Source organism: Gracilinanus agilis, chromosome 3 (genome assembly GCF_016433145.1).
Source record: "Gracilinanus agilis isolate LMUSP501 chromosome 3, AgileGrace, whole genome shotgun sequence".
NCBI lineage: Eukaryota > Metazoa > Chordata > Mammalia > Didelphimorphia > Didelphidae > Gracilinanus > Gracilinanus agilis.
Window position 1 is genome coordinate 338,622,455 of NC_058132.1, and position 25,641 is coordinate 338,648,095.

General features: G+C 39.4%; 1 protein-coding gene and 1 non-coding gene across 2 annotated transcripts in view; one reads left to right on the forward strand and one right to left on the reverse strand.

The window, feature by feature from the left end:
• ITGB5 (integrin subunit beta 5) overlaps positions 1-25,641 on the forward strand; it is a 201,803-nt gene that overhangs the window by 83,308 nt on the left and 92,854 nt on the right. The window contains exons 7-11 of the mRNA XM_044670031.1: positions 1,799-1,851; positions 2,597-2,620; positions 11,337-11,547; positions 12,186-12,281; positions 15,373-15,462. Of these exons, the coding sequence (XP_044525966.1) occupies positions 1,799-1,851; positions 2,597-2,620; positions 11,337-11,547; positions 12,186-12,281; positions 15,373-15,462 (474 nt within the window). The remainder of the gene's footprint in view (positions 1-1,798; positions 1,852-2,596; positions 2,621-11,336; positions 11,548-12,185; positions 12,282-15,372; positions 15,463-25,641) is intronic.
• LOC123243420 lies at positions 3,744-3,848 on the reverse strand. The gene has a single exon (XR_006505951.1). It is a non-coding gene; the product is annotated as a U6 spliceosomal RNA (small nuclear RNA).

Here is a 25,641-nt window from a genome sequence, read left to right on the forward strand (position 1 = left end):
GTTTGCTTTTTGTTAGACATTTATGTCAGTGTGCAGATTTTTGTGATTACATGGAATGCTGTAATGAAAATCTTCTAACAGAAAATAGTTTTGATACTCTTGGTAACACTTTGAAGGCATATAGGAATATACCCTCAAATAGGAGTATAATGAAAAAAATTTTAATGTTAAGTTTATTCATTTAATTAATTAGAATTTTTTTCCCAAGGTTACAAGCTTTATGTTCTTTCCCTCCCTTCCTCCCACCCCACTACCATAGCCAACGAGCAATTCCACTGAGTTTTACATGTGTCATTGATCAAGACCTATTTCCAAAATATTAATATTTACACTAGGGTGATCATCTAGAGCAGTGGTTCCCAAACTTTTTTGGCCTACCGCCCCCTTTCCAGAAAAAATATTACTTAGCCCCCTGGAAATTAATTTTTTTTTAATTTTAATAGCAATTAATAGGAAATATAAATGCACCTGTGGCCATCACCGCCCTCCTGGATCGCTGCAGCACCCACCAGGGGGTGGTAGCATCCACTTTGGGAATCACTGATCTAGAGTCAAAGAATATAATGAAATTATAGAATGAAAGGCTGTAATTATTTCTATAACTTTTACTCCATATTGCCATTTTGTATTTTAGCAGTAAAGGGTGTTTGTTTCTCCACAACCAATAATGAGTTTCCTTACTTTCAGTTATTTTTGACAATTGAATAGCTATCACGTGATACCACAAAGTTGTTTGTGTTTTCCATCTCTTTGATAGTGAGATTCAGTATTTTCCCAAGGGATTATTAAGAACCTATTTCCTTTTCTGAAAACATTCTTCCCTGAGTTTCCATGCCCTTCAAATATAGCCTCAGACACTTCCCAGCTGTGTGACCCTGGGCAAGTCACTTAACCCCCATTGTCTAGCCCTTTTCATTCTACCTTGGAGCCAATACATAGTATTGACTCTAAGATGGAGGGTAAGGGTTTAAAAAAAAAAAGAGAAATACAATGGTCATCTGACTAGCTGGAGGAGGAAGAAATCAAGCATGATCCCAAAGTATTGAATTTAGAAGGCTGATGATACCATTGTAAGTCTGTAATAAGAGTGAGTTGGGATTATATAGGGAAATGATGAATCTGAGATAGCAAGAGATAAAGGATTGGACTTGGAATGTGGACGTCCTAGGTCAACATCCCAGCTCTGATGCTGACTCTGGGCATGCCATTTAACTTTTATATTCCTCAAGCAACTATGTAGACTTATCTATTACGATATCATAAACTACAGAGGTTGGCAGAAGGAGTTCTCATCCTGAGGATTTTCTAGGCTGAGGAAATCAGAAATTCTTAGTGTCTTCACATATATTGGAGAGAATTCAGGCATGGAGTAGCATATTGGGGAACCATTTGAGTAAAAATAACTGGAAGGGATGTTAAAGAACTGGTCTAATATTTCTCCTTTTGCAATGAAGGAAACTGAAGTCAGGAGGGGTAAACTCACTTGACAAAGTTCATGTAAGTAAGAAGGAGAAGAATCTGAATTTGAACCCAAGCTCTGTTTCCAAATTAAATAATTGTTCCAGTAGACTATGAAGTGTTCTCATAATAGAAACCATGAGAGTATGTGAGTTCTCCAAGGGAGAGAGGATTTAAAAGAAGAAGAGCAGGAGACTGAAGACTGAACCTTAATGTATACTTTTGTCTTGATGAAGGAAGGGTCGGAATACTGATGGTTCAATATAAGGAGACACTTAAAATATGAAGGGCAAGATAGCAGAATCGGGTGTCGGGTCCACTGGAACCAGAGTGGAATTAGATACACCTTCTTGGGGCTCCAGAGAGAATGGAGCACTTTCCCAAACCGGTAAAGTCTGATGGGTTTTACACTATTTTTATTTGAGATAGCAGGACCAGAAATTGATTGAAGGGATTGAAGATCTTGGATCTGTGGTTTGGTGATGAATTCCTGATAGTGAGGGGAAGGGAAGTCTCTACTGGGGATGAGAGGCTTTGGTGCCTACCTGGCACTCACCTCTCACCTGTAACTCTAAGACCCAACCCTGCTAAAATCATCTTGTCAGATGGGCTAAACCAAGGTGAGGGTGACCAACAGGCCTCCAAACCAGCAGAGAATTAGAAGGGGTTGACCCCAAGGATTTGAAGACTTCTCCAAGTAGAATGGCTCAATGAGAACAATCTGTTCCAATGGCTATGAAGGCAGTGGAATCAGGCACTATGGAGCTTGGTCAGACATTGAAGGTGCCAAAGTTATCCACTTCATGCCAGGCTATTGTCCATCGTCCTGACTTCTGTCTTGCCAGAGGACTTCGAGGACTCTGGAAGAGAGAGCGAGGCTGACGACATTGTGAAACTACCTTCAATAAAATCCAATTTGTGCACAAGTCAGGATGTCAACCCATGATATGGTCAGTCCCTTTTGAAAACGAAGCACAAACAATAATGAGATTCAGATTCTCCTCTGGTGGGGAGGCGGCTTTAGTCTTTGGGCTTTGGGCTTTGGTCTTACTCTGACAGTGGTTTGGGTTTTTGAGCATCTTGCAGGTTGGGAAGGCTACTTTTGGGGACATTGCTACCCTGGCATAGGCGACAAGAGGAAGAAGACTATGTCTAGGCAGAGGTTTCTGACTCACCCTATCCCTGGGAGCAGGGGAAGTAATTAAGTGGTTTTGATTGAAAAGACCTTTCCTTCTAGCTCTTGTTTAGCTGAAGGCTACAATCGGGGCCAATGTCAACATGATGCTGAAGGCAAAGGTTTCCTGAAATCAAGATTCAGTAGGAAGAATCTGCTCCCAGAAAAGGACTGATTGGAGCTCTGGTGGCTACAGCAAGCCAGACAACAGAAATGAAAACAGAAACGCTGTCAGCCAGGCCCCCAGGATGACTGAATCACTGTGTCAGCTGTCACATAGGTCTGAAACGACACCAAATGCAACCACGGAGTTTAGCTTTTTCAAGTCTAGATTCTTTGTTGTCGTTCTGATTAACTTAAAATCTCCCCATAATTATCTTTTATTTTCTTCCCTAAGTATATCTCGGTTTTATTTGGAAAAATGTGGACAAACTTTCCGTATCACTGTGTAATTATTCAATTTGGTCTTTTAGGAAACATGAAATCATAGAATTTCAGAACTGAGATTGAAGAGGCCTTAGAAGCCATCCAGGCCAATTCAAACTTGAACAAGCATGCCCTCAGTTTGTGTCTTATTCCCCTACTAAACTGTGTGTTCTTTGAGTGTGGGTACCAGGCTATATTTCATCCCAAATTTGTAGCTTTTCTAGTTTTCCCTATAAGACCTTGCAAACAGATAATAAATATCTACAGAAAATGAAATTATTTCTGGATCTCTCAGAATTGAACTGAATTTAGGGGGTAGCTGGGTAGCTCAGTGGATTGAGAGTCAGGCCTAGAGACAGGAGGTCCTAGGTTCAAATCCGGCCTCAGACACTTTCCAGCTGTGTGACCCTGGGCAAGTCACTTGACCCCCATTGCCCACCCTTACCAGTCTTCCACCTATGAGCCAATACACAGAAGTTAAGGGTTTAAAAAAAAAAAAGAATTGAACTGAATTTCAAGGATACTGGAAAGAGGGCCCCACAATGAAATAGAATTTATCATCACACTGCACAAGAATCCCCATTAGGGGATTCTTAATTTTTTGGTGTGTCATAGACCCCTTTGGCAGTCTGGTGATGCTATGGACCCCTTCCCAGAATTATATTGGTATGTATGTATTTTTTATGAAGTTAGTCAGAATCTTGTAAATTTGCATGTCATCCTTATACATAGGCCATGCTAAATCTCTGTATCATTCAAATTCTAGTATATGAGTTGCTAAAGCAAGCACCAAAATTATGTTTTAAAAAGCACAAAATGCATAAGATTACAAAGGAAACCCATTATATTGAAATACTGTTATGTATTTGATATATAATGATATACATTGATTTATAATAATATTTGTAAAACAATTGGGAGTAAAAAGGAGGAGGGCACAAATCTACCCACTATGCCTGTGGTGGCAAACCTATAGCATGGGTGCCAGAGTGGGGCATTCAGAGCAATGTACTGTTGCCCCAGCAAAGAGTTCACCAAAATTCATTACTAGAAAACTAAAGGGATGTGGGGCTGGCTGCTCCCCTTCCCCTCTCCATGTGCACTTGAGGATATTTCTGACATCACTCGCCCCTCTAAAAGATTCGCCATCACTACACTATACTCCTTTTAATTTAATCTGCATTTTTAACATTTTCTTCATTACTTTCTAAGTCAGTTTGTGGCTTAGACATTTTTCCCTTGTGTCTGACATTTTATAACCTAATTTGGATTTTTCTTGGCAGAGATACTGGAGTGGTTTGTTATTTCCTACTCCAGCTCATTTTACAAATGAGGAATTGAGACAAACAGGGTCAAGTGACTTGCCCAGGGTCACATAGTTCATAAGTGACTAAGGTCAGATTTGATCTCACAGAGAGGATTCTTCCCAATTTCAGGCCTGCTACTCTATTCACTGAACCACCTAGCTGCCCTAAGATAATCAGCAAAATAATAAATCAGGTCTTAATTGGTGGAGCTTGCTGATTTCCAAGTAGTAAATGCTCTGAAAATTTAACAATTAGCTCAGGTTGAAGCTGGCTCTAACACACTTGTGGTTCCTCCCAATTCTGTTATTAAACAAGCTTTTATTAAGCATCTCCTATATGCTAGGCATGACCCTGTCATTCTGTGGCAATGAAAAAGTCTCTAGTAGCATGACTACTACTAGAGAAATGGTACCAAATAAATTTCTATGATTCTGTTTCATAGACTAAGAATCCCTGAGGTACAAATGCTTCCTTTTGTAGATTAGGGGGATATTAATCCCCATAGAAATTAAGCAATTTTTTTGCTAGGATATATACTAGCATATGTTAAACCCATTAGGGGCTCAAACTTGGGCTTTTGTCTCTGACACTTTGCCTGTGACCTTGGGCAAAGAGCCACTTGGCTTTTTTAGGTCTAAGTTTTCATCTATAAAATGACAGGGTTAGACTAGATGATATTCAGTGTTCTAGTTCCAGATTCCATAAGCCTGTGGTTCTACAAATGATTTGTCCAAAATAAATATCAAGTTCTTAAGTAAGGCTAGACCAGAGTCCCAAGGCTAGACACAGATTCTGTGCCAGTGTCCTTAGGAAAGTAAGAAACATTTATTAAGCTACTATGTGCACTGTATTAAGGCACTGCACTAAGCCCTTTACAATTATTATCTCATTTAGTACTCACAACAACCACCTTGATCAGTGTGTGTTACTACCATCCCTATTTTGCAATTGAGGAAACTGAGGCAGAGTGTCCAAGGTCACATTTGATCTCGAGACTTCCTTACTCCAGGCCTGAGGCCACCTAGCTGTCTTCCTCTCCCAGTGCTCCTTTCCTCAAATATGGGATATAAACTCCACAGGCTTCAATGTAGATAGTCACTCAGTCCACGCTGTCAGCAGGAAAAGCTGTTTCTAATTTAAATACTCTAATGAGCCATCCCTTGTAAAATTTTCAACTCAGAAGGCCAGTCCCAATTCTCAACTAAGTCAGTGCTGAAAAACTCACCCACAGCTGCCAGCACTGTTATTACTAGAACCTATTTCTCAGCCCAAGAAAAATGGAGGCAAATGGGTGGGGAGATGAGGTGGACATGAGATTCTACTTAGGTGTCCACTCTTTGCCTAATCACCTGCCCACCTGCAGCCTACCCTAGCTTATTCTTTGGGTTCCCTTTTCTTTTTCTTTTCCTTTTCTGTCCTTTTGCTTCTTTGCTCATGTTTCTCTCTAAACCCTCCTATTCAGCACTCGTCTTTCCTGTCTTACCTTTTATTTCCCTTTCCTAGCTGGGAAAAAGTGAAGAAACAATAAGAGTCTTTTATGCTGTCGTATTTAATTATCTATTGTTTTGTATCATGTCTGGCTGTTTCCATTAGCAAAAGTAAATAAGAGTTGACAGTATCTGTTACTCTTGTTCACTCAAGCATCTTTAGGGATGGGGACCATTGGTTTATGTTTACAACTCATGACGCTCCTGAATTCCTTTTCCCATTCAAGTAAATAAAAGTCTCTGTCTGACTTCCATCAATTTAAATATTCCCAGGTAGCTTGGGAATTTTTTCTCTTTTCTTTATTATGAGAGGTAGCTCCCTGGGAAAGAGAAGAGGGGTCCTTTGGAAAATATAGGTGATGCAAAAATTAAAAATAGCTATAAACACTTTAAAAATGCATCAATAAACATTTTTCAAAGTAAAACATCAATATACACTATCTTTCAAAATAAAAGATCAATAAATATTCATTTAATAAAATAAAGATACTTTGGAAAATACATGTTTATTAATATCTTTTATTTTTGCTTCATTTATATTTTCCAGTGGTATCCTCCCTCCCACTCCCAGCATGCCATCTCTTATAACAAAGGATTAAAAAAGGAAGAGAAAAACAGTTTGTTAAAATTCATCAACACATAAGTGATTGTGACATCTGTAGTCTTCTGTATTCATGGTCCTCTACTTCTACAAGACAAGGAAGAGAGATGCTTTCTCATAGCTTTTTGTGGAAGGACCAAGCTTACTTAGATATAATTTCACAGGATCCAGTTTTTTGTCTTCTATTGTTGATCTCATTTATATCATTTGAATTACTTTGTATGGTGTTTCTATTGGTTCTACTTACTTTGTGTCAGTTCATAGAAATCTTTTCTTTGTTTCTCTGTAACTCATGTTCTTTGTTTCAGTCCATTTACGCACCACAGCTTGTTTTGCCATTTCTCAATTGTCTCAGCATCTCCTCTCTTTTCAAGTTTTTTGATATTGCTATAAATATTTTGGTATATTTGGGCACTTTCTTTTTATCATTGATCCTCTTAGGGTAAATGCCTAACAACGTAATCTCAGAGTCAAAGGTCATGGACTCTCACATGTTCACTTTCTTCATGAAATTCCAATTTTTTTCCTCAGAATGGTTGAATTATTTCATTGATTCACCAATAGAGCATTAGTGTTGTTGGCAATTTTTTTAATCCCACCTAGTTTCTTCCTAGGTGGATAACTAAAAGAGCATAAGATTTGGAGAGGGCTGTCCTGTGTTCATATCTCAGTTTTATCATATACTAGCTATCTACCATGACACCTGGGAAACACTGGCACAGGACCCATCCTTTATGGCATTCCTGCTTCAAAGATTCTTCAAAAATTCTCTGCAGAATTGTAGTAACTCAAAAGAAATGTGAGATGTGAAAATTTAGAGACCTCTCTGTCCCAAATGTTCATATGGGCTATTTGTACCCAAACTGTGATAGAGATCTTCTTTCTCCTCCTCCTCCTTCTCCTCCTCCTCCTCCTCCTCCTCCTCCTCCTTCTCCTCCTCCTCCTCCTCCTCCTTCTCTTCCTCCTCCTTCTTCCCCTCTCCTCCTTCTTCTTTTTCCTCTTCCTCCTTCTTCCTCCTTCTTTTTCCTCTTCCTCCTTCTTCCTCCTCCTCCTTCTTCTTCTTCCTTCTCCTCCTTCTTCCTCCTCCTCCTCCTCCCTCCTCCTCCTCCTTCTCCTCCTTCTCCTCCTTCTCCTCCTTCTCCTCCTCCTCTTCCCTTGCCTTCCATCTTAGAATCAATACTGTATTGTTTTGAAGGCAGAAGATTAGGAAGGGCTAAGCAATGGGGGTGAAGTGACTTGCTCAGGGTCACAAAGCTAGAAAGTGTCTGAAGCCACATTTGAACCCAGGACCTCCTATCTGTAGTCGAGCTTGCTCTCAATCTACTGAGCTACCCAGCTGCCCTTGGTAGAGCTTTTGGAAGAGTTTGTATTGGTCTAGGGCAGTGGTTCCCAAAATTTTTTGGCCTACCGCCCTCTTTCCAAAAAAAATAAGGGCTATTACTTAGCCCCCTGGAAATTAATTTTTAAAAAATTTTAATAGCAATTAATAGGAAAGATAAATGCACCTGTGGCTATCAATGCCTTCCTGGATTGCTGCAAGGGGCAGTAGCACCCACTTTGGGAATCACTGATCTAGGGCTAGGCAATAGGGATTAAGTGACTTGCCCAGGCTCACACAGTTGGGAAGTTCTTATTTTTAAGTGATACCAAGAGGACTGTGATATCTATGATGTAAGGAGGCAGCTGTGATAAGGCAGCTGAAGCACTGGAGTCAAAGGATCTAGGTTCAAATCCTGCCCCTGACATTTATTACTAGTGTGACCTTGAGCAAACTGCTTAAGCTCTCATAGACTCAGTTTTCTTATCTGTTAAATGAGAGGGTTGGACTAGATAATCTTCTAAGGTCCCTTCTGTTTTGCATCTAAGAGCTAATAACCTAAATCTCCCTGAACTTCTAGTGAATACATGGAGGTAACTTCCAGTTCCCTGACACAAAGGGATGCTTAAATTTGTTGGTGCTTCAGGTTAGTTACTTTTGGCTGTTTTGATGATCTTTCAGTCATTCAGTACAAAGGACTGATTGGCTTCTGTTTTCCCCCCAAAATCCTGTGTCAGGTTATGAAGACTCTCTGGAGTATTTGAAGCACTGGTCTATACTCTGAATACCCAGCATGCCTTTAGAGCAGTGGTTCTTAACTTTTTTTTTGCATTTTATGGTGCCTTTTGGCAATTTCATGAAGCCAGTGGACCCCTTCTCTAAAATTCATCAAATGCATAATGAGATAAAATATATAAGATTATGAAGGAAATCAAATTATAATGAAATACAATTACAAAAAAAAACTTTTAAAAACTTCTTAGACCCCTGCTTTAGATGAAGAAGAAATTAGGCTAAAAAGATCACTGGAGGAAGTTAAATTTCCAATAATTGAAAAAATCAGTAATGCCCCAGAGAACAGATAATAAAATGTGCAATCTACAAAGGCAGGGCACTACTATGTCAGGATGTTGATTATATTTTCAGATCATAGAAATCTAGATGAAAAGCCAGAAGGACATTTTATCAGGCATCTAGACCACCTTTTCATTTAATAGAAGAGGAAATTGAGGGTCAGGCATGTTCACTGATTTGCCTAAGGTCACAGAGTTGGAAGGGATCCAAATCTCCCCACTTAATAGAGGAACTGAAGACTGGCGTTACTAAGTGACTTTCTAAAAGTAATCCAGAAGTAAGTGGCAGAGCCAGGATTCAGCTTCAGATTCATGTCAGATGACTCCTATCTTCCTGTCCCAAGTTTAGCTCTCTGTTATACTACGCCTTGGTGCCTCAGCCTTCATTCCTATTTCTGGAGTTGCTGCTTAATTGTTTTTATGTATTTTTTAATTTCAAGAAATGTTGTTTAGTCATTTTAGTCTTGTCCAATTCTTCACAATCCCCTTATTGCATTTTCTTTGCAAAAATACTGGAGTGGTTTGTCATTTCCTTCTCCATCTCATTTTACAGATGAGGAATCTAAGGCAGATAGGGTTAAGTGACTTGCCCAGGGTCACACAGCTGATAAGTTTTTTAGGTCAGATTTGAACCCAGAAAGATTAGGTTTCCCAACTCCAGACCCTGTACTCCATCCTACTATTCCACCTACCTGCCCAAATTTCCAGAAATGAGTGAGATTTAAAGATGAGAGCCATTAGTAAATCTTTTTTTTTTTTTTTTTTTTTTTTTTTTAAGGCTTAATTTGGGACAATGGAAGGAGCTTTGGAGTCAGGAGATCTGGGTTCAAATTCTATCTCTGATACCTACTACTTGTGAGCTTGAGCAAATCAGTTATCCTTTATGGGCCTCAGTTTCCTCATCTGTAAAATGAAAGGGTGGTGGACTTCTAAGGGTCCCTTCTAGTCTTATCTCTCTGATCCTGTTATCCTTAAGTCTGGACTTTAGGAGCTTTAATAAGCCTACAGTTGCCAGGATAGGGAGGTCAGAGCCTCTGCAGATAGGTGTTAAGTTTTAGAGAGAGGAAACCTACATTCATTGACCCAGTTCCTTTTACTGATCTATGTGCTAGAACTTTAACTGCCATTATCAATGTAATAGAAAGATGAGAACCTCCAGCTAGATAACAAACCTAGAATTCTGGGAGCACACATGATCATCGCAAAAGAAGATTTCTCCTTCATATGGCCACACCATTTTTCTGGCTCTCTAGAGCAGAGGATCCCAACCTATTTTGGCCCCATTATTTTTTGTTGGTCAGCATATTTTTTCCTTAGCCATTTTTCAATATGACGGGAAACAAATTTTGGAGTTCACCAGGCATATATGTCCATAAGAAATGAAACAGAATGAAGACACTGGTTTTCGTAAAGAAAACTTTTTTAGTTATCTAATAGCATTTTAAAGTATCATGAAGTTGTTCTTTCTCCAATACACATTTTCTTTTTCAATAACATTGCTATTTCTGGGAAATTTCTATTGGATAGCACAGTTATTTATCAAATAATGCTGTATTTTAAAAACAAATTAAGGACAGATAGGTGGCTCAGGGATAGAGAACCAGACCTTGAGAACAGAGGTTCTGGATTCAAATGTGACCTCCAACACTTCCTAGCTATGTGATGCTGGGCAAGTTACTCAACCTTGTCTGCCTCAGTTTTCTGGGCAGGTGACAAAATCCTATTGTATACCCCTTACTGCTTTCCTGCCTTGGAACTAATACTTAGTATTGATTCTAATACAGAAGGTAAGGATTAAAAAAATAATGCTCTATTTGACAAGCTTTGGTAGGGACAGGTACTCCAGGTTGGGATCTTGAGAACAGAACCATTTCACATAATGTGGCAATAAAAGAGAAAACATGCTTAATCTATTTGCTGAAATGCTTTCATTCTGTTAGTATTTATGTACTGGTTCCTGTAAAACAGACTTTTTCAGGGCACTCAGATGGGTGAGCAACACCCTGCCTAGAGACTTGAGAGTACAAAGCCCTTTAGGGTTCATATAAGGATCCCCTCTGGGTCCATTTACAAGTGTCATAGAGGAGACTGAGGCACTTAATTCAATCACCATCATTGGGCAGGTAATCAGTTCAATCACAACAACAACCTATGAAGTCATGTTGAGTAAATAAAGTCAGTAATGTATAAGGGTGCATTTCAGGAGAGGAAATCAGGGCCAGGAATAGTTTTGGTGGTTTGAAAAATGTGAGGAATTACACAGAGAAAGCTCACAGACCAACCCACGTTGAAGCAAAGGCTTCTCTGGAGACTTGTCATGTTTGTGCAAACTTCCCCTGGCCAGGATGTTTCTTTGCCAGCACTTCTTTGGAATGCTTCCTAATGTTCTCACAAATGGGCTGTTGGTGGACATGCTAAGTCACTCACCTTTGATTCATTGTGGAGGCTTTGGAAGAGCCAGGCTTGGCTAATGACCCACGAGAGGGCTTGAGAAGGACTCCGATAGGCTCAGGCATTCTCATTTGTCTTTTCTCTCTACAGGAGAAGATTGGTTGGCGGAAGGAAGCTCTGCACTTGTTGGTGTTCACGTCAGATGATGTGCCACACATTGCCCTGGATGGCAAACTGGGAGGTCTGGTGCAGCCACATGATGGGCAATGCCATCTGAATGAGGCCAATGAATATACTGCATCCAAACAGATGGTAAAGGAGCCATGATAGTTTCTCATAAACTAGTGTCTTATCCTCTTTCTTTGGTGGCTGAACCATTGACAGAAATAGCCTACTTGTCCATTGGACCCTTGGTTTTCCATTCTAAACTCTCCAGATACTTAGACTTCAATATACTCTCATCTTTGACATATCCTTTATTTCCATTTGTTAAATTAGAATCTTCCTCAATTAGACTCCTGAGGATGGAAGACAATCTTGCTTGCACTATCCAGTTGAGTTGCCCCAAGCAATTATATACTTTAAAAGGAGGGATGCTAAGCCTAGAGAAGAGAAGACTTAATAGTTGAAGCCTCTATGGGAAAATTAAAGAGAGACAGATTTTGGTTCACTAAACGGGAAAGCAAACAATTTCCCTTGCCATTTTGAGGGTTCCTGCCTTGGGACTGCCAACTGTCATGGACTGTCGGTAGAGCTGAAGTTGCCCTCTTGAAGTTATTTCTCCAGTGCCCTCCTTCCTGTTGATAAACAGTGGGGAGTGACTAATAAATTCATCCTATAGAAAAGGTCTCCTCCGTAGTAAAGATTAAACTGCTAATTGGACACCAGAAGCCAGAAGTCAGTTCTGTGAGCTCTGGAAAGCCTCAAGTCCATTTTGGTCTTGTTCCTAGGACTATCCATCGCTTGCACTTCTTGGAGAGAAATTGGCAGAAAACAACATCCACCTGATATTTGCAGTGACAAAGAACCATTACATGCTCTACAAGGTAAAGGGTTTAAGGGCAAGGGTTCCCTGGCATTGGGAGGTAATCCCGATTTGAAGGGGCAAGAGAGATTAAGAATTGTTAAAGCAGGCTCTAACTGGGGGTAGATTGTTCAGTAGCAATGAGTGAGTGAGGATTTAGTGTGGGAAGTCCTGTTTTTTAGACGAGGGGAGATTTAGAGGAAGGAGGACGCTTGTCCCATACGCAGTCTGACAGGAAATCATGGTAAGAAGAATACTGTCTACCCCAGGCAAAGAACCTGAGGCTCAGAGAGTTGGAGGTCCTATATGTGGTGCTTAAAGTGCTTTAGAAACATGAATTATTATTTTGGACATGATTGAAATTGTTTTGGGAGGCCAGTGCAAGAAAACATAAAGTAGGAATTCATAAAGGAACTTTCCATGATGAGGAAGGATGTCTCTATATTCAGTTTTTTTTTTTAAACCCTTACCTTCCATCTTAGAATCAATACTATGTATTGGTTCCAAAGCAGAAGAGAGGTAAGGACTAGACAATTCTAGACAATTTGGGTTAAGTGGCTTGCCCAGGATTACACAGCTGGGAAATTTCTAAGGCCACATTTGAACCCAAGACCTCTCGTCTCCAGGCCTGGCCCTTATCCACTGAGCCTCCTGAATACCCTCCTCTATTTAGTTCTGTGTACAGTATCCAATGGCCTCCCTTATGACTCATTGGACCTCTGTGGTAAGATTGCCCTCTGGCAACACCTGCTCTTTCATCTCCTCCCTCTAACCCTTCATCATTCACATTTCCTTTTTTTTTCCAGGTGGAAGATAGAAACCTGTCATTACTTATGCAGCATGTGCTCATTTAAACAAAAACTCAAATTGGCTCTGCCCCCTTACATTCTTTAACCTGAAAGGTTGTGAGAACTTCTCTGGTGACCCTGCACTCCCAGGCAACCAAAGAACAGCAACTTGTATTTCCTTCCTCCTCTTAACACTTTAATGCTTGTACCACTTCCTTTTAACCAAGGCCCTAGAAACTGCCTAAATGGAGTTTTCTACTCCTCTTAATATTCAGTAATCAAATTGAAAGAATGTGACTATCTTTAGTAAAATACCACTCAAACTTTTCCTGAGTCTTCTTCTTCCCACTTCCCCCTTCTGCTCTAAGAAGTTCCTGAAAGTTGAAAAAAAAATGGCCTGAGTATTATTTTTTCTTTCCACTTCACTAACTCTTCTGGGTCTATTTTTGCATATATGAGAGAAGAAAACAATTCTTTCCTCTATATATTTAGGCTGCCCCAAGTCACCAGCATGTTCTTTTTTTCCTGGCCTACCAAAAAAAAAGATGCTAAAAAGGTGATGTTAACTTAGGGGCCATTGTCCTGATTGAGTCAAGGTGGGCTCAGTTCACATTCTACCTCTGATAATTCAAAGCTGTGTAATCCTAGGTGAGTCACTTAACCTCTCAGTGTCCTGGGAAACCCTCCAAGACTTGAAAATGCCAGCCTGGACTGGTGAAGAGGGATTTCTCTCCTAGGGTTTTCTATATCAGCGAAATCATAAGCCTTTGTTGTTCAGTTGTGTCTGACTCTTCATGACACCATTTGGGGTTTTCTTGGCAATGGAACTGGAGTGGTTTGCTGTTTCCTTCTTCAGCTCATTTTATAGATGAGGAAACCAATGCAAACAGGTTTAATTGACTTTCCCAGGGGTCATACAGCTAATATCTGAGGTTAGATTTGAACTTGGGACTTCTTTTGTGTGTGTATGTGTTAATAGCATTTTATTTTATTTTATTTTATTTTTCAGGTTGGGCAAGGATGTTAGCTCTGAAGAGCAAAACTTTTATTTTTTTTTGAAAATTTTTATTTAATCAATTGATTTAGAATATTTTTCCATGGTTTAAACTTGGGACTTCTTAGGTGCTCTGTCCACTGTGCCACCTAGCTGCCCCTAATCATAGGTCTCTTTAACCAAACAAAGCATGGTATCCATGCAAATAGTTTTCCTTTCCTGATGACTCCTTCATAACTTTAGTTAATATGACTGGCTTAATTTCCTTATCTTTCTGATCACTGGGTCTTTAACACTGAATTACATCTTTGCCAAACAGGGTCTCAGTAGTTTATTCCTTCAGCACTGGGTTATTCCCATAGGGACTAGGTCCTATTTTCCCTTCTGAAAATCTTGAACAAAAATCTTTTTTAATTTGATTCAAGGTGGTTTTCCCCAAAATTCTTTTGTTTAGCTACTTACATTGGTCAAGAAAATGGAGAGAAAAATAATATATAACCTGATGAATTTTGAAAATCTCTATACTTTTTTTTTAAGCCTTACCTTCTGTTTTAGAATCCATACTAAGAATCAATTTCAAGGCAAAAGGGTAATAAGGGGTAGGCAGCTGAGGTTCAATGACTTGCCCAGGATCCAACCGCTAGGAGTATGAGGTTAGATTTGAACCCAGGTTTTCCTGTCTCCAGGTCTGGAGCTCTAATCACTGTACTACCTAACTGCTTCTCATTTCTTTACTTTGATGCTACCTTAGACAATGTGCATAAACCAATAAGAGGAAGAAGTTTTTGTCTTTCAGATTTAGCCCAAAGTTTACTTAGTGGTACTCCAAAGTCTTTTGGAGAGTAGAATTTATTGTCATTTTTTTTTAGTTGCCCTTGAAAAGAGAAGCATTGGCATTTAAAGCTCTTGAAAATGTTTCCATTTGGATTTTGCACAAGAAGACAGAGGAATGTGTTCTAATAAACCTTAACTGTGTTGAGGCTTAGCAGGTGGAATCTAGGAAGATGTTGGCAGGGAAAATGGCAGTCTCAAAGGAAGTAGCTTCAAAGAGTCATGTGTCTTGACAGGATTATCCCAGATCTCACTCAAATAATCCCGGAAATAATATTGTCTTCCTTTCTTTCCCTGAGAGACCCATAGAGGAGGAGATGCCACCATCTCCTTTCAGTAATTCTAGCCCCTGCTTCAGTAACTCTATTCCCCTGCCCTAGTTTTTATTATTAGAAAGTGCTTATTGTCTAACGGTGTTGGGAATGGACAGAGGCAAGAGTGGTTGGGACATCTTCAATTTATTGTATGTCAACTCGTAATGAATTTTTTCCTTTTCAAAGAATTTTACAGCATTAATACCTGGAACTACTGTGGAGATTCTACATGCTGACTCCAGAAATATCATCCAGTTGATTGTGAACGCATACAATGTAAGTTGTTGAATCATGATTGTTATATACAACTTGATTTTTGAAAAAAAACAACAACACATATAATAAATTCAGCATGTTACTTTCAAAGTCATTCTACTGGTTTGTATTTCCCTCAGAATTTCCTTTCATTCTCTTCTGTGTATTTACAGTGCTTCAATGACTGCTTCCTTGCTAATAACACCTTATTAGCTTTTCTCTCCCTAGCCCCTAAATTAAAAAATTAAAACACATTCCTTGTAACAAGAGAAATGGGTATAATGAAGTTAGGTAATAGAGTCTCTGACTGTTTCTCTATTTTCTATTGTATTTATTTTTTTAAACCCTTACCTTCTGTCTTAGAATATTGGTTCCATGCAGAAGAAAAACATGATTTTTCACTTGTTTATATGGGTAAAGGATTTGGGGTTTGGGTTTCAAAAGACTATTACAGAAATGAATAATATGGAAATAGGTATTGAGTGATAACGCACGTATAACCCAGTGGAATTGCTTGTCAGCTCTGGGAGGGGAAGGGAAGAGGGAAGGGAGGGAACATGAATCATGTAACTTTGGGAAAATGCTTTAAAAAAATTAAATAAAAATAATAAAATAAATAAATAGGAAAGACAAAAAAATATTGGTTCCAAGACAGAAGAACAGTAAGGACTAGGCAATGGGGGTTAAGTGACTTGCCCAGGGTCACACAACTATGAAGTATCTGAGGCCAGATTTGAACCCAGGACCTTCCATCTTCTGGCTCTTTATCCACTGAGCTACCTAGCTTCTGCCCCTCTCCACCCCCCATTCTACTTAATTTTGCCTTCTAAGTAGTGGGATATAGTGAAAAAAACAGTAGATTGGGAATTAGGAACTCTGTGTTGAAATTCTGGCTCTTGTGCTTAAGTAGGTGATCATGGGCAAATTGTAGCCTCGCTGGGCTGCACCTATAAAACGGAGTCATAGTGTTTCTATTACTAGTTTCACAGAGTTTATATGTCTAGAGCTGGAAGGGACCTTAAAGACCACCTAGTAAAATCCCCTCATTTTACAGAGAAGAAAACTGAAGCCCAGAGAAATCAAGCAACTTGACCACAGTCACAGAGATAGTGAGTGCCAAGAGACAGGATTTGAACCCAGGCCCTCTGACTTTGGAGCCAATGCTCTTTCTACAGTTGTGGTGAACATTTCATAAGCCTAATAGCAAAATAAATGAGTTGTTATTCTGATCTTTTTTTTTTTTGAAGAAGTTTATTTTGGAATATTTCACTTCAATGAAATCAGTAATTATTTCTTTGATTTGTTCTTTGACCCACCAATTTTGAAGAATTAGATTATTTAGTTTCTAATTAATTTTAAATCTGCCTTTCCATAGGCCCTTATTGATTATGATTTTATTGCATTATAGTCTGAAAAAATAGCATTTATTAATGGAATATTTCAACTGTCAGTGGATACGGTACTGAGCCCAGAGTCAAGAAGACCTAAATTCAAATCCAGCCTCCAATATATCTTGACTGCATGACCCTAGGCAAGTCTTATTTATTTATTTTTTATTTTTTTAAACCCTCACCTTCTGTCTTAGGCTCAATACTATGTGTTCCAAGGCAGAAGAGTAGAAAGGGATAGACAATGGAGGTTAAGTGACTTTCTCAGGGTCACACAGCTAGGAAGTATCTGAACCCAGGACCTCCCATCTCTAGGCCTGGATCTCAATCCACTCAGCCACCCAGCTTCCCCCCTAGGCAAGTTAACCTTTGTCTGCCTTAGTTTCTTCAACTGTGAAATGGGTTTAATAACAGCACCTGTCTCTTGGGGTTGCTGTGAGGATCAAATGACATATTTGTAAATCTCTTTGCATGGTGCCTGGCACATAGTAGGCACCTGATCAATTCATGTTTCCTTCTGAAATTTTAGAGACAATCTTTTCTCCATTTCTTTCTGGGGTCTTGATTGAGAGACTTGTTGTAGCGGGCAGTGTCCTTGGGGCACTGGGTTGGGCTTGTGTGCCATCCCTGATGATCGCCGTGGCTCAGATAGGATGTCAAAGCCTGGCCTGGAGGCTGATCTTGCCATCGATCTCTGGGAGAAGAGAAGAGATTTTCCTAGTGATATCTCACAAGAGGGAAGAGAGAAAAGAAACCATCTGGCTAGAAGCCTGATCTTTCCTTCCCCTGAGCATGCGTGACAGCTGCTGCTCCCAGTTCTGCCTCGCTGCCCCTCCTCATTGACCCAGCATCCAGGAGGCTGAGACAGAAAGAGGAAATAACAATCAAAGCAGGTTCCTGATAGAAATCTAGAAAAACTACCCAGGAGTCTTTCTGTCCTGGCAGGGTTTGGGGAAGGGTCTGCACTCCCAGCTGTGTTATAGCTAAACCCTTGCATGGACTCCCCCTTTACAGAGTTCATCATGAACCACACTGGAGATATGAACAAGACTGAACTTATGTTTAAAATGTTAAAAATTATCTCCACATGGAAAGAACTATCACATCATTTGCTCCCTCTCTATACGTTTCTTATATTCATACAACCAAGCCCTTTTATTTTATTTTTTAAAATTTAGAATATTATTCCATGGTTACATGATTCATGTTTTTCCATCCCTTCCTTCCTCCCTCTCCTAGAGCCAATGAGCAATTCCACTGGGTTTTACATGTTCAAGACCTATTTCCATATTATTACTAATATGCACTAGAGTGATCATTTAGAGTCTACATATTCAATCATATCCCCATCGACCCATGTGATCAAGCAGTTGTTTTTCTTCTGTGTTTCTGCTCCCACAGTTCTTCCTCTGAACAGTGTTCTTTCTCATAAGTCCATCAGAATTGTCCTGGGTCAATGCATTGCTGCTAGTAGAAAAGTCTGTTACATTCGATTGTACCACAGTGTATCAGTCTCTGTGTACAACATTCTCCTGGTTCTGTTCCTTTCACTCTGCATCACTTCCTGGAGGTCATTCCAGTTCACATGGAATTCCTCCAGTTCATTATTCCTTTGAGCACAATAGTATTCCATCACCAACAGATACCACAATTTCTTTAGCCATTCCTCAAGTAAAGGGCATCCCTTCATTTTCCAGTTTTTTGCCACCACTAAGAGCATGGGTATAAATATTTTTGTACAAGTATTTTTCCTTTTATCTCTTTGGGGTACAAACCCAGCAGTGGTATGGCTGGGTCAAAGGGTAGGCATTCTTTTAAAGCCCTTTGGGCATAGTTCCAAATTGCCTTCCAGAATCAACCAAATCCTTTTAGATGAAGCCTGAGGAAGAGCTTTTAAATCCTACTTTTGAAAACCATATTCTATGGCAGCCTCTGGCTTAAGTAGAACCTGTGCATAAACTCATGGATGGCCATGTGATGCAGTGGATGGAGAGCCAGTCCTAGAATCAGGAAAATGAGACTTTCTGAATTCAAATATGGCCTCAGACACTTACTAGTTGGAGCATCCTGGGCAAGTCACTTCACCTTGTTTGTCTCAGTTTCTTCGTCTGTCCAATGAGCTGGAAAACCACTCCAGTATCTTTGCCAAGAAAATCTCAAATGGGGTCATGAAGTCAGATAAAATAGAAACAACTGAACCAACACATACAATCATGGGATTTAGAACAGACTCAAGGTCTGTAATCTGGAGCACCTGTGTTCAAATTTGACCTCATACACTTCCTAGATAAGTGACCCTTGGCAAGTCCCTTAACCCCAATTTCCTAGCCCTTACTGCTCTTCTTCCTTGGAAATGACAAAAGTGTAGATTCTTCTTTTTTCTTTTTTTAATCCTTACCTTCCATCTTAGAATCAATATTAAGTATTGGTTCCAAAGCTATGCACTAGCCACCTAGCTGCCACTTGGTAGGATGGGTCAAGCCAGTGAAGACTTATTATTATCCCAGTGGCTCCAAAGTTTGCACAAAGGCTGGAGTTTTGAAAAGGGAAGCAAGATCAGGAGTCTTTGAATTATCTGGAAACTTTAGTAGAGTTCTGAGTCTTCACAGTAAGCTATAAAGATGAAGTTCCCTCCTAAAGAATTTTTGGGGAATTGTTAGGCCTAAACCCAAAGGAGATGATTCAAAAAAAGAAAGAGGGAAAAGATTCATGCACAGAAATATTTATAGCAGCTCTTTTTTATAGTGAAAATCAATTGGAAACCAAGGGGCTTGTTCATCAGTTGGACAATGAAAAAGAAAGTAGGGTGCATGAAGGGAATGGAAGACCATTGCATCCCAAGATATGAAAAAGGGACAGTTCCAGAAAAAACTAGGAAAGATCTGTATGAACTGTTTTAAAATAATGTGTATAAAACCAGGAGAATATGCAATAACAACATGGTAAAGACCACTTTGAAAGAATGAAGATTGCTGATCAGTACAATAGCCAACCACAACTGCAGAGAAGCACACCTCATGACAGAGAGGTGAGGACATGGCTAATATGGGAATTTGCTTTGCTTGACTAGGCATATTACAAGAGTTTTCTTTTTTTTAATGGGTGGGTGGGAGAATGGATATATTTTAATGTGGGAAAATAAGATTATTAAAAAATGTTTCTGGGGTGATAGAGAATATCTTTGTCCTGCTATCAGGCCTCGGGTTCTCTGTAGAAATGTGTGATTGATATAATCATCATAACTGGTTATTTAACATTCTTCTCCAGAGCACAGGCTGGGTATACCCATAATTATAGTTAGCAAGGATTGGAAGAACAGAGAAATTATTTTTTTTTAATCACCAGTAGCTTTGATTTGACATGTTCAACATGTACATTCCTGTTCAGGAAACCACTTCTTCATACACAATAGTGATATTTCTCAACTATTAGCAACAGGATTTGTGTTTTTATTTTTTTCTGTAATATTGAAGATGGAATAAGTGTACATGCTCACCTCATATCTAGGGCTAGTGCCACAATAGCTAACTACTTTATTTTTATTTTCAGAGTTATCATTTTAAAAATATAATACAGTATTTAGTGTAGACAATAATACAATGTATAGGATTTGTTATAAATATGTAATAAATCACAATAAACATGCTTATTCAAGAGAAACAAATTCTCACATTAGCCATATTTAAAAATCTATGTCTTGACTTTAGAGGTTCAATCTGGGGTCATGGAGGTAACCAGACTATAATGGGGTTCCAATCTAAATCTTTGGCTTCATTAATACTAAGGCTTAGCCAGCTGAGTCAGTCAGCCACACAGGTGTATTTAGTAAGATAATACTTCCATTTCTGAGGGCAAAACTGATCCTTGTTTTTCAGGATTTCTTTTTTTTTACTCTTAATTTTTAAAATGATGCTTTTGTCTATTAAAGCATATTCATCTATAAATAGAGATCCCCATCTCCCCTACCCAGCAAGTGATCCATTTTAAAATATGTTAAATGAATTAAAAAAAAACACATTGACTGTGTCTGATAGTATATATGATATTTCATACCCATAGTCTCTCTCCCTTACACTGAAAGGGAGGAAAGGTGGATTTTTTTCTTCTTCTCTGAAGCCAAGCTTGGGAGACTGACCTTTGTAAAGTCTCTAACATATGAACCTTTGAACTTTCCATTATAGCCGCAAGCTTTAGCTAGGATATGGTTTTCTATATTGCAAAACAGATACAGAGATCTCTAATTTGTTCTTCCTACCATGCTTTTATCCTTCCCTGTGTTTCTTTTCTCTGTTGGTCTCCCTCTTTTCTTCTGTCTATCTACTTCTGTCTGCTCATGTACCTCTCTGGTAGCCTGAAGTAGCAAAATCAAAAATCTGACTGTCTTCCACTGTTTTGATATAGGAACACTGGTCTCAAACCTGAAAACTGGGTCTGCCTTAATGCCCTTCTCTGAAGGACAAGGGAGAAATTTGGTAAATAGGACTGAAATTCTTGCCAAGAATGACGTGTCTTTCCTTGGGCTTTGCAGAACACTCTCTTTGCCTCTCCTTTAAACACTTCTGTATGATTTTATATCATATTGGTATTAAAGTTTGTTGTCACCTACTATACTCTGCTAGCTAAGAACTGTCTTATATTTCTCCCAATATCTGGGACCGAGATTTATGTGGAGAAAGTGCATATATGTAGATGTATATGTATTAAATTAAAAATGAAAACAATAGGATTCAGTAAAACAACAATCAAACAACTAAAAGAATCATTAGTTCTATTTATTTCAACTTCCAAACCAAAGATGCCAGCAATAGCCCTTAGTAAGGAGGGGGGAGGGGAGAAAGGGGTTTTGGGGTTCAATATATTAAAATATGGTCGCCAGAGGATTGAACTATTATCAATCCTCAATTAAGAATAATCTCAAGTCAAAATTGACTTTTATGGAAGTTTATTTACAATTAAAAAGAGAGAGAGTAAATAAGGAAATAAGACTCTAACCCAGTAGGTAATTTACTACGATCCTCTAATTAATCCAGGTAGATCTAATTAACCTACAGCCAAGAGTCAGAGGGTCAGAAGCCCCGAGGTGAATGAAGCAAAACCTCATTCACAAAGTCTATGAAAAGAAGTTTCTGAAGAGAAGTTCAGGAAGATTCAGTCAGTCTTTAAACTTACCACATGGAATTCAAAGAAGATATTTAAAGCAATCTCACCAGGGTCTCAGCGTTCCAACACTCCTCTGCGAACCAGAAGAGTTCTGTCACCAAGTGCCCTCTTCAACTGAAGACCTCTCACTCACTCAACTCCCTCTTTTTAAAGGGGTCACTTATGCATCACTTACTGTGCCTTCCCCTCTCTTACTTGTCCAATCACAATAGAAGCTTCTCATAGAATGCCTAGGGGGTGGTCAGTCTATTCTGATTCATCACCCACTCTAGCACACGTGGGTTATGGACCTCCCAGAATTAGAGGTGCTCTCACCTTTGGTGATTAAATCTAAAGATGGACAGTGTAGACTTAATCTAATTATCACAGTCCTAGCTACTAGAAAAATGTTACCTTCCCTGCCCTGGGAGATTTCTCTGCCTCTGCTATAGTAAACACTGATCAGCATAAATGGCACTAGAAAACTCCTGGGGCAATATGACAACAATATTCCCTTAAAATCTAGCCTTTTTCCAAACTTCCCTATTTCTGTTGCTAGTCTTCACTGTCTGAGATAGCAGCTTCCGAATCCTGCTTGATTCTTCATTCTCCCTCATTATCAACATCCAATAAATTGCCATGTCTTATTGATTTTACCTCCATAACATATCAAATATATCTCCTTCTCTCGACTCACCTGGCCACCATCCTATTTGTGACCCTCATTATCTACCTCTTGGACTATCCCAATAGACTTCTAATTAGCCCTACTGCTCTTGCTCTCTCTTCATTCAACCTTTTGTCCATGCAGTTGCCAAAAGAATCTTCCTAAGGTGTGGGTTTGAGCCACTACTGACCTCCCCTGTTGCCCCTGAGATAAACGAAACTCCTAAACCTGACACTTAAAGCCAGATTTATTTTATATTACTCTGACACGTGAAAGAGGCCGTATGCAACTCATTCATATTTGAATGATATTTGAAGATAGCTCACATATAGCTAACAGATTAGAAGCTAGTAAAGCCTTGGAGAACTGTAGGAATCCAAAGCTGCCTTTAAACCTATGACAGCTTGACCATCACTTCTTCCAGGCCCCTGATTAATGAGAACTCTTGTGTTTTTTGTGAATGATGTTAAATGCAGAAGTAGGAAGTTGCAAAATGCTTAAAGTTTTCTGTGTGTGAGGCTGTGATGTAGCCACATTGGATTATATCTGTTATTCTAACTTTCTTTCCTTTTGTAATCTATCTTCTATTCCTAGGACACACTTCCTCTTCACCTCTGCCTCTTAAAAATCCTTTTCTTCTGGGGGGCAGCTAGGTGGCTCAGTGGATTGACAGCCAGACTTTGAGACTGAAAGTGCTGGGTTCAAATCTGGTCTCAGACACTTCCTAGCTGTGTGATCTTGGGCAAGTCACTTAACTCTCATTACTTAACTTTTACCACTCTTCTGCCCTGGAACCAATACACAATATTGATTCCAAGATGGAAGATAAAGGTTTAAAAAAATCCTTTGTTTCCTTTATGGCTCAGGTCAAATGCCTCTTCCTTTGCCAAACCTTTTCTGAACCCCTCCAATTGCTCTGTTGTTCCTTATCATATATTTACTGGTGATGTGAATGTTGTATTCCTCAAGAAGAACATAAGCTCCTTGAAGGCAGGCACAATACGGTTTTAGATTTTGTATTTGTATGCCTGTAGTTGGTACAGTATCTTCCACTTAATAGGCATTTGACTACTGTTTGCTTTTGAATCAAATCTGTCATTTTTACAGATGAGGAAGTCGAGTCCAAGAGAGATTAATTGACTTTCTCATGGTGACAAAGCTAGTAAAGTGTCTGAGGCACGCTTGTCTGATTGATTCCAAAGTCCAGAACTCCTATCCCATTAGACTACCTCACTGCCTTCCACTTGGAACTAGCAATTTATTCTTCCACTGGAAAATGAGAGATTATAGATTTAATAATACAATCGTTCATCTGCATTGTGGGTTGAGCAGGCTTCCACGGGCCAGCTGGCATCTCAGCCACTACATTATTTATGTGGGAAGTTGTGTTCTGAGTTCCAAACAATTGACTTTCAAATGAACTCATCTATGCAAGTCGGTCATAATTCGAAGATGGCTCGCACATTATCTATTAACAGTGGCTTGGCGGACTTTAGGAATTCTGTTGATTAATGATATAAAATGTAGAAATATGAAGCTACAAAATGCTTCGAGTGACATTCTGAGTAAGTGTGTTTTTGCTAAGCATGTATATTTATAGCTAGAAAGGTCATTTTATCCAATAACCTCATTGTTTTTTCTTTTAAACCCTTACCTTCCTTCTTGGAGTCATTACTGTGTATTGGCTCCAAGGCAGAAGAGTGGTAAGGGTAGGCAATGGGGGTCAAGTGACTTGCCCAGAGTCACACAGCTAGGAAGTGTCTGAGGCCAGATTTGAACTTAGGACCTTCCATCTCTAGGCCTGACTCTCAATGCACTGAGCTACCCAGCTGCCCCCTCCAATAATCTCATTTTGAAAATGAAGAAAACCAGATTCACAGAGGTTGTTCATTCACTTTCAGTCGTGTCTGACCCTTCATGACTCCAATTGGGGTTTTCTTGGAGTGGTTTGCCATTTCCTTCTCTAGTTTATTTTATAGATGAGGAAACTGAGACAAATAGGATTTTAAGTGCCTTACTTGTCAAAGGTCACACAGCTAGTAAGTGTCTGAGGTTGGATTTGAACTCATATCTTTCTGACTCCAGACCTGATGCTTAATCCACTATAGGACTTAACTGCCCAATCATAGGAATTAGATGATATTTTTTACCTATGTAACAAGTAGAAGGGCTAGGACTTGGACTCAGGTCCCTTGATTTCAAATTCTGTGCATTTACCTTTATGGTAGGCTACCTCAACAGACCTGCCATTTTTTTTAAACTCCTGCTCTCCAAAAAAATGGGAAATGCTGATACTAAATGTACCCTTGTGCTTTTCCAGGTGGTATAGCATTATATGTATTATGGAATGTGTTCTAAACCTCAACTGGCTACAGAAGCATATAGTTCTCAGAAAATGATGGTATGGTATAGCGATAAGAGTGCTGGCCTGGAGTCAGAGGACCAGGTATCAAATCTGGTTCTTCTACTCATTAGATGTGTGACCATGACTTGACCCCTTCCTCCCTGTGTCCTCAGTTTCTTCCCCTGTAAAATAGGAACACTGGGCTCAACTCTGAAATTCTGCCCAGCTCTTAACATTTCTGTGATTCTATTCTTTCACTACTCTTTCCTAGGTTGTTCTCTCCTTCCCCTTTCCCCCCCCCCCCCAGGGTTAAATCATTGTACCCTGAGCCAGACTGTTTATATTTTTGGGTTCCTTTAATGCCTAAGAAGCTTTGCAGTGCATTTTGTAGTGACTTACACATGCATGACTAAGTATGGGTGTAGTCTCTTACCTCTGCTCAGTTGCTGGAAAGTGATTTATTGGGATATTTTAAAAACATTTTTGTTGGAGTAACTGAAATGGAGAAAATGGCTGTGGTCTTTGGCTAGGTTGTGGGGAGAAGGGAAAGGATGTATCTGGAGTTTGTTTTGGCAAACCCCATGTCTCTCCTCGTTCAGGAAGGGCAAAAATCTTTAATTTAGTACTTTGGTTTACATAAATAATTTTTCTCACAGTATGAC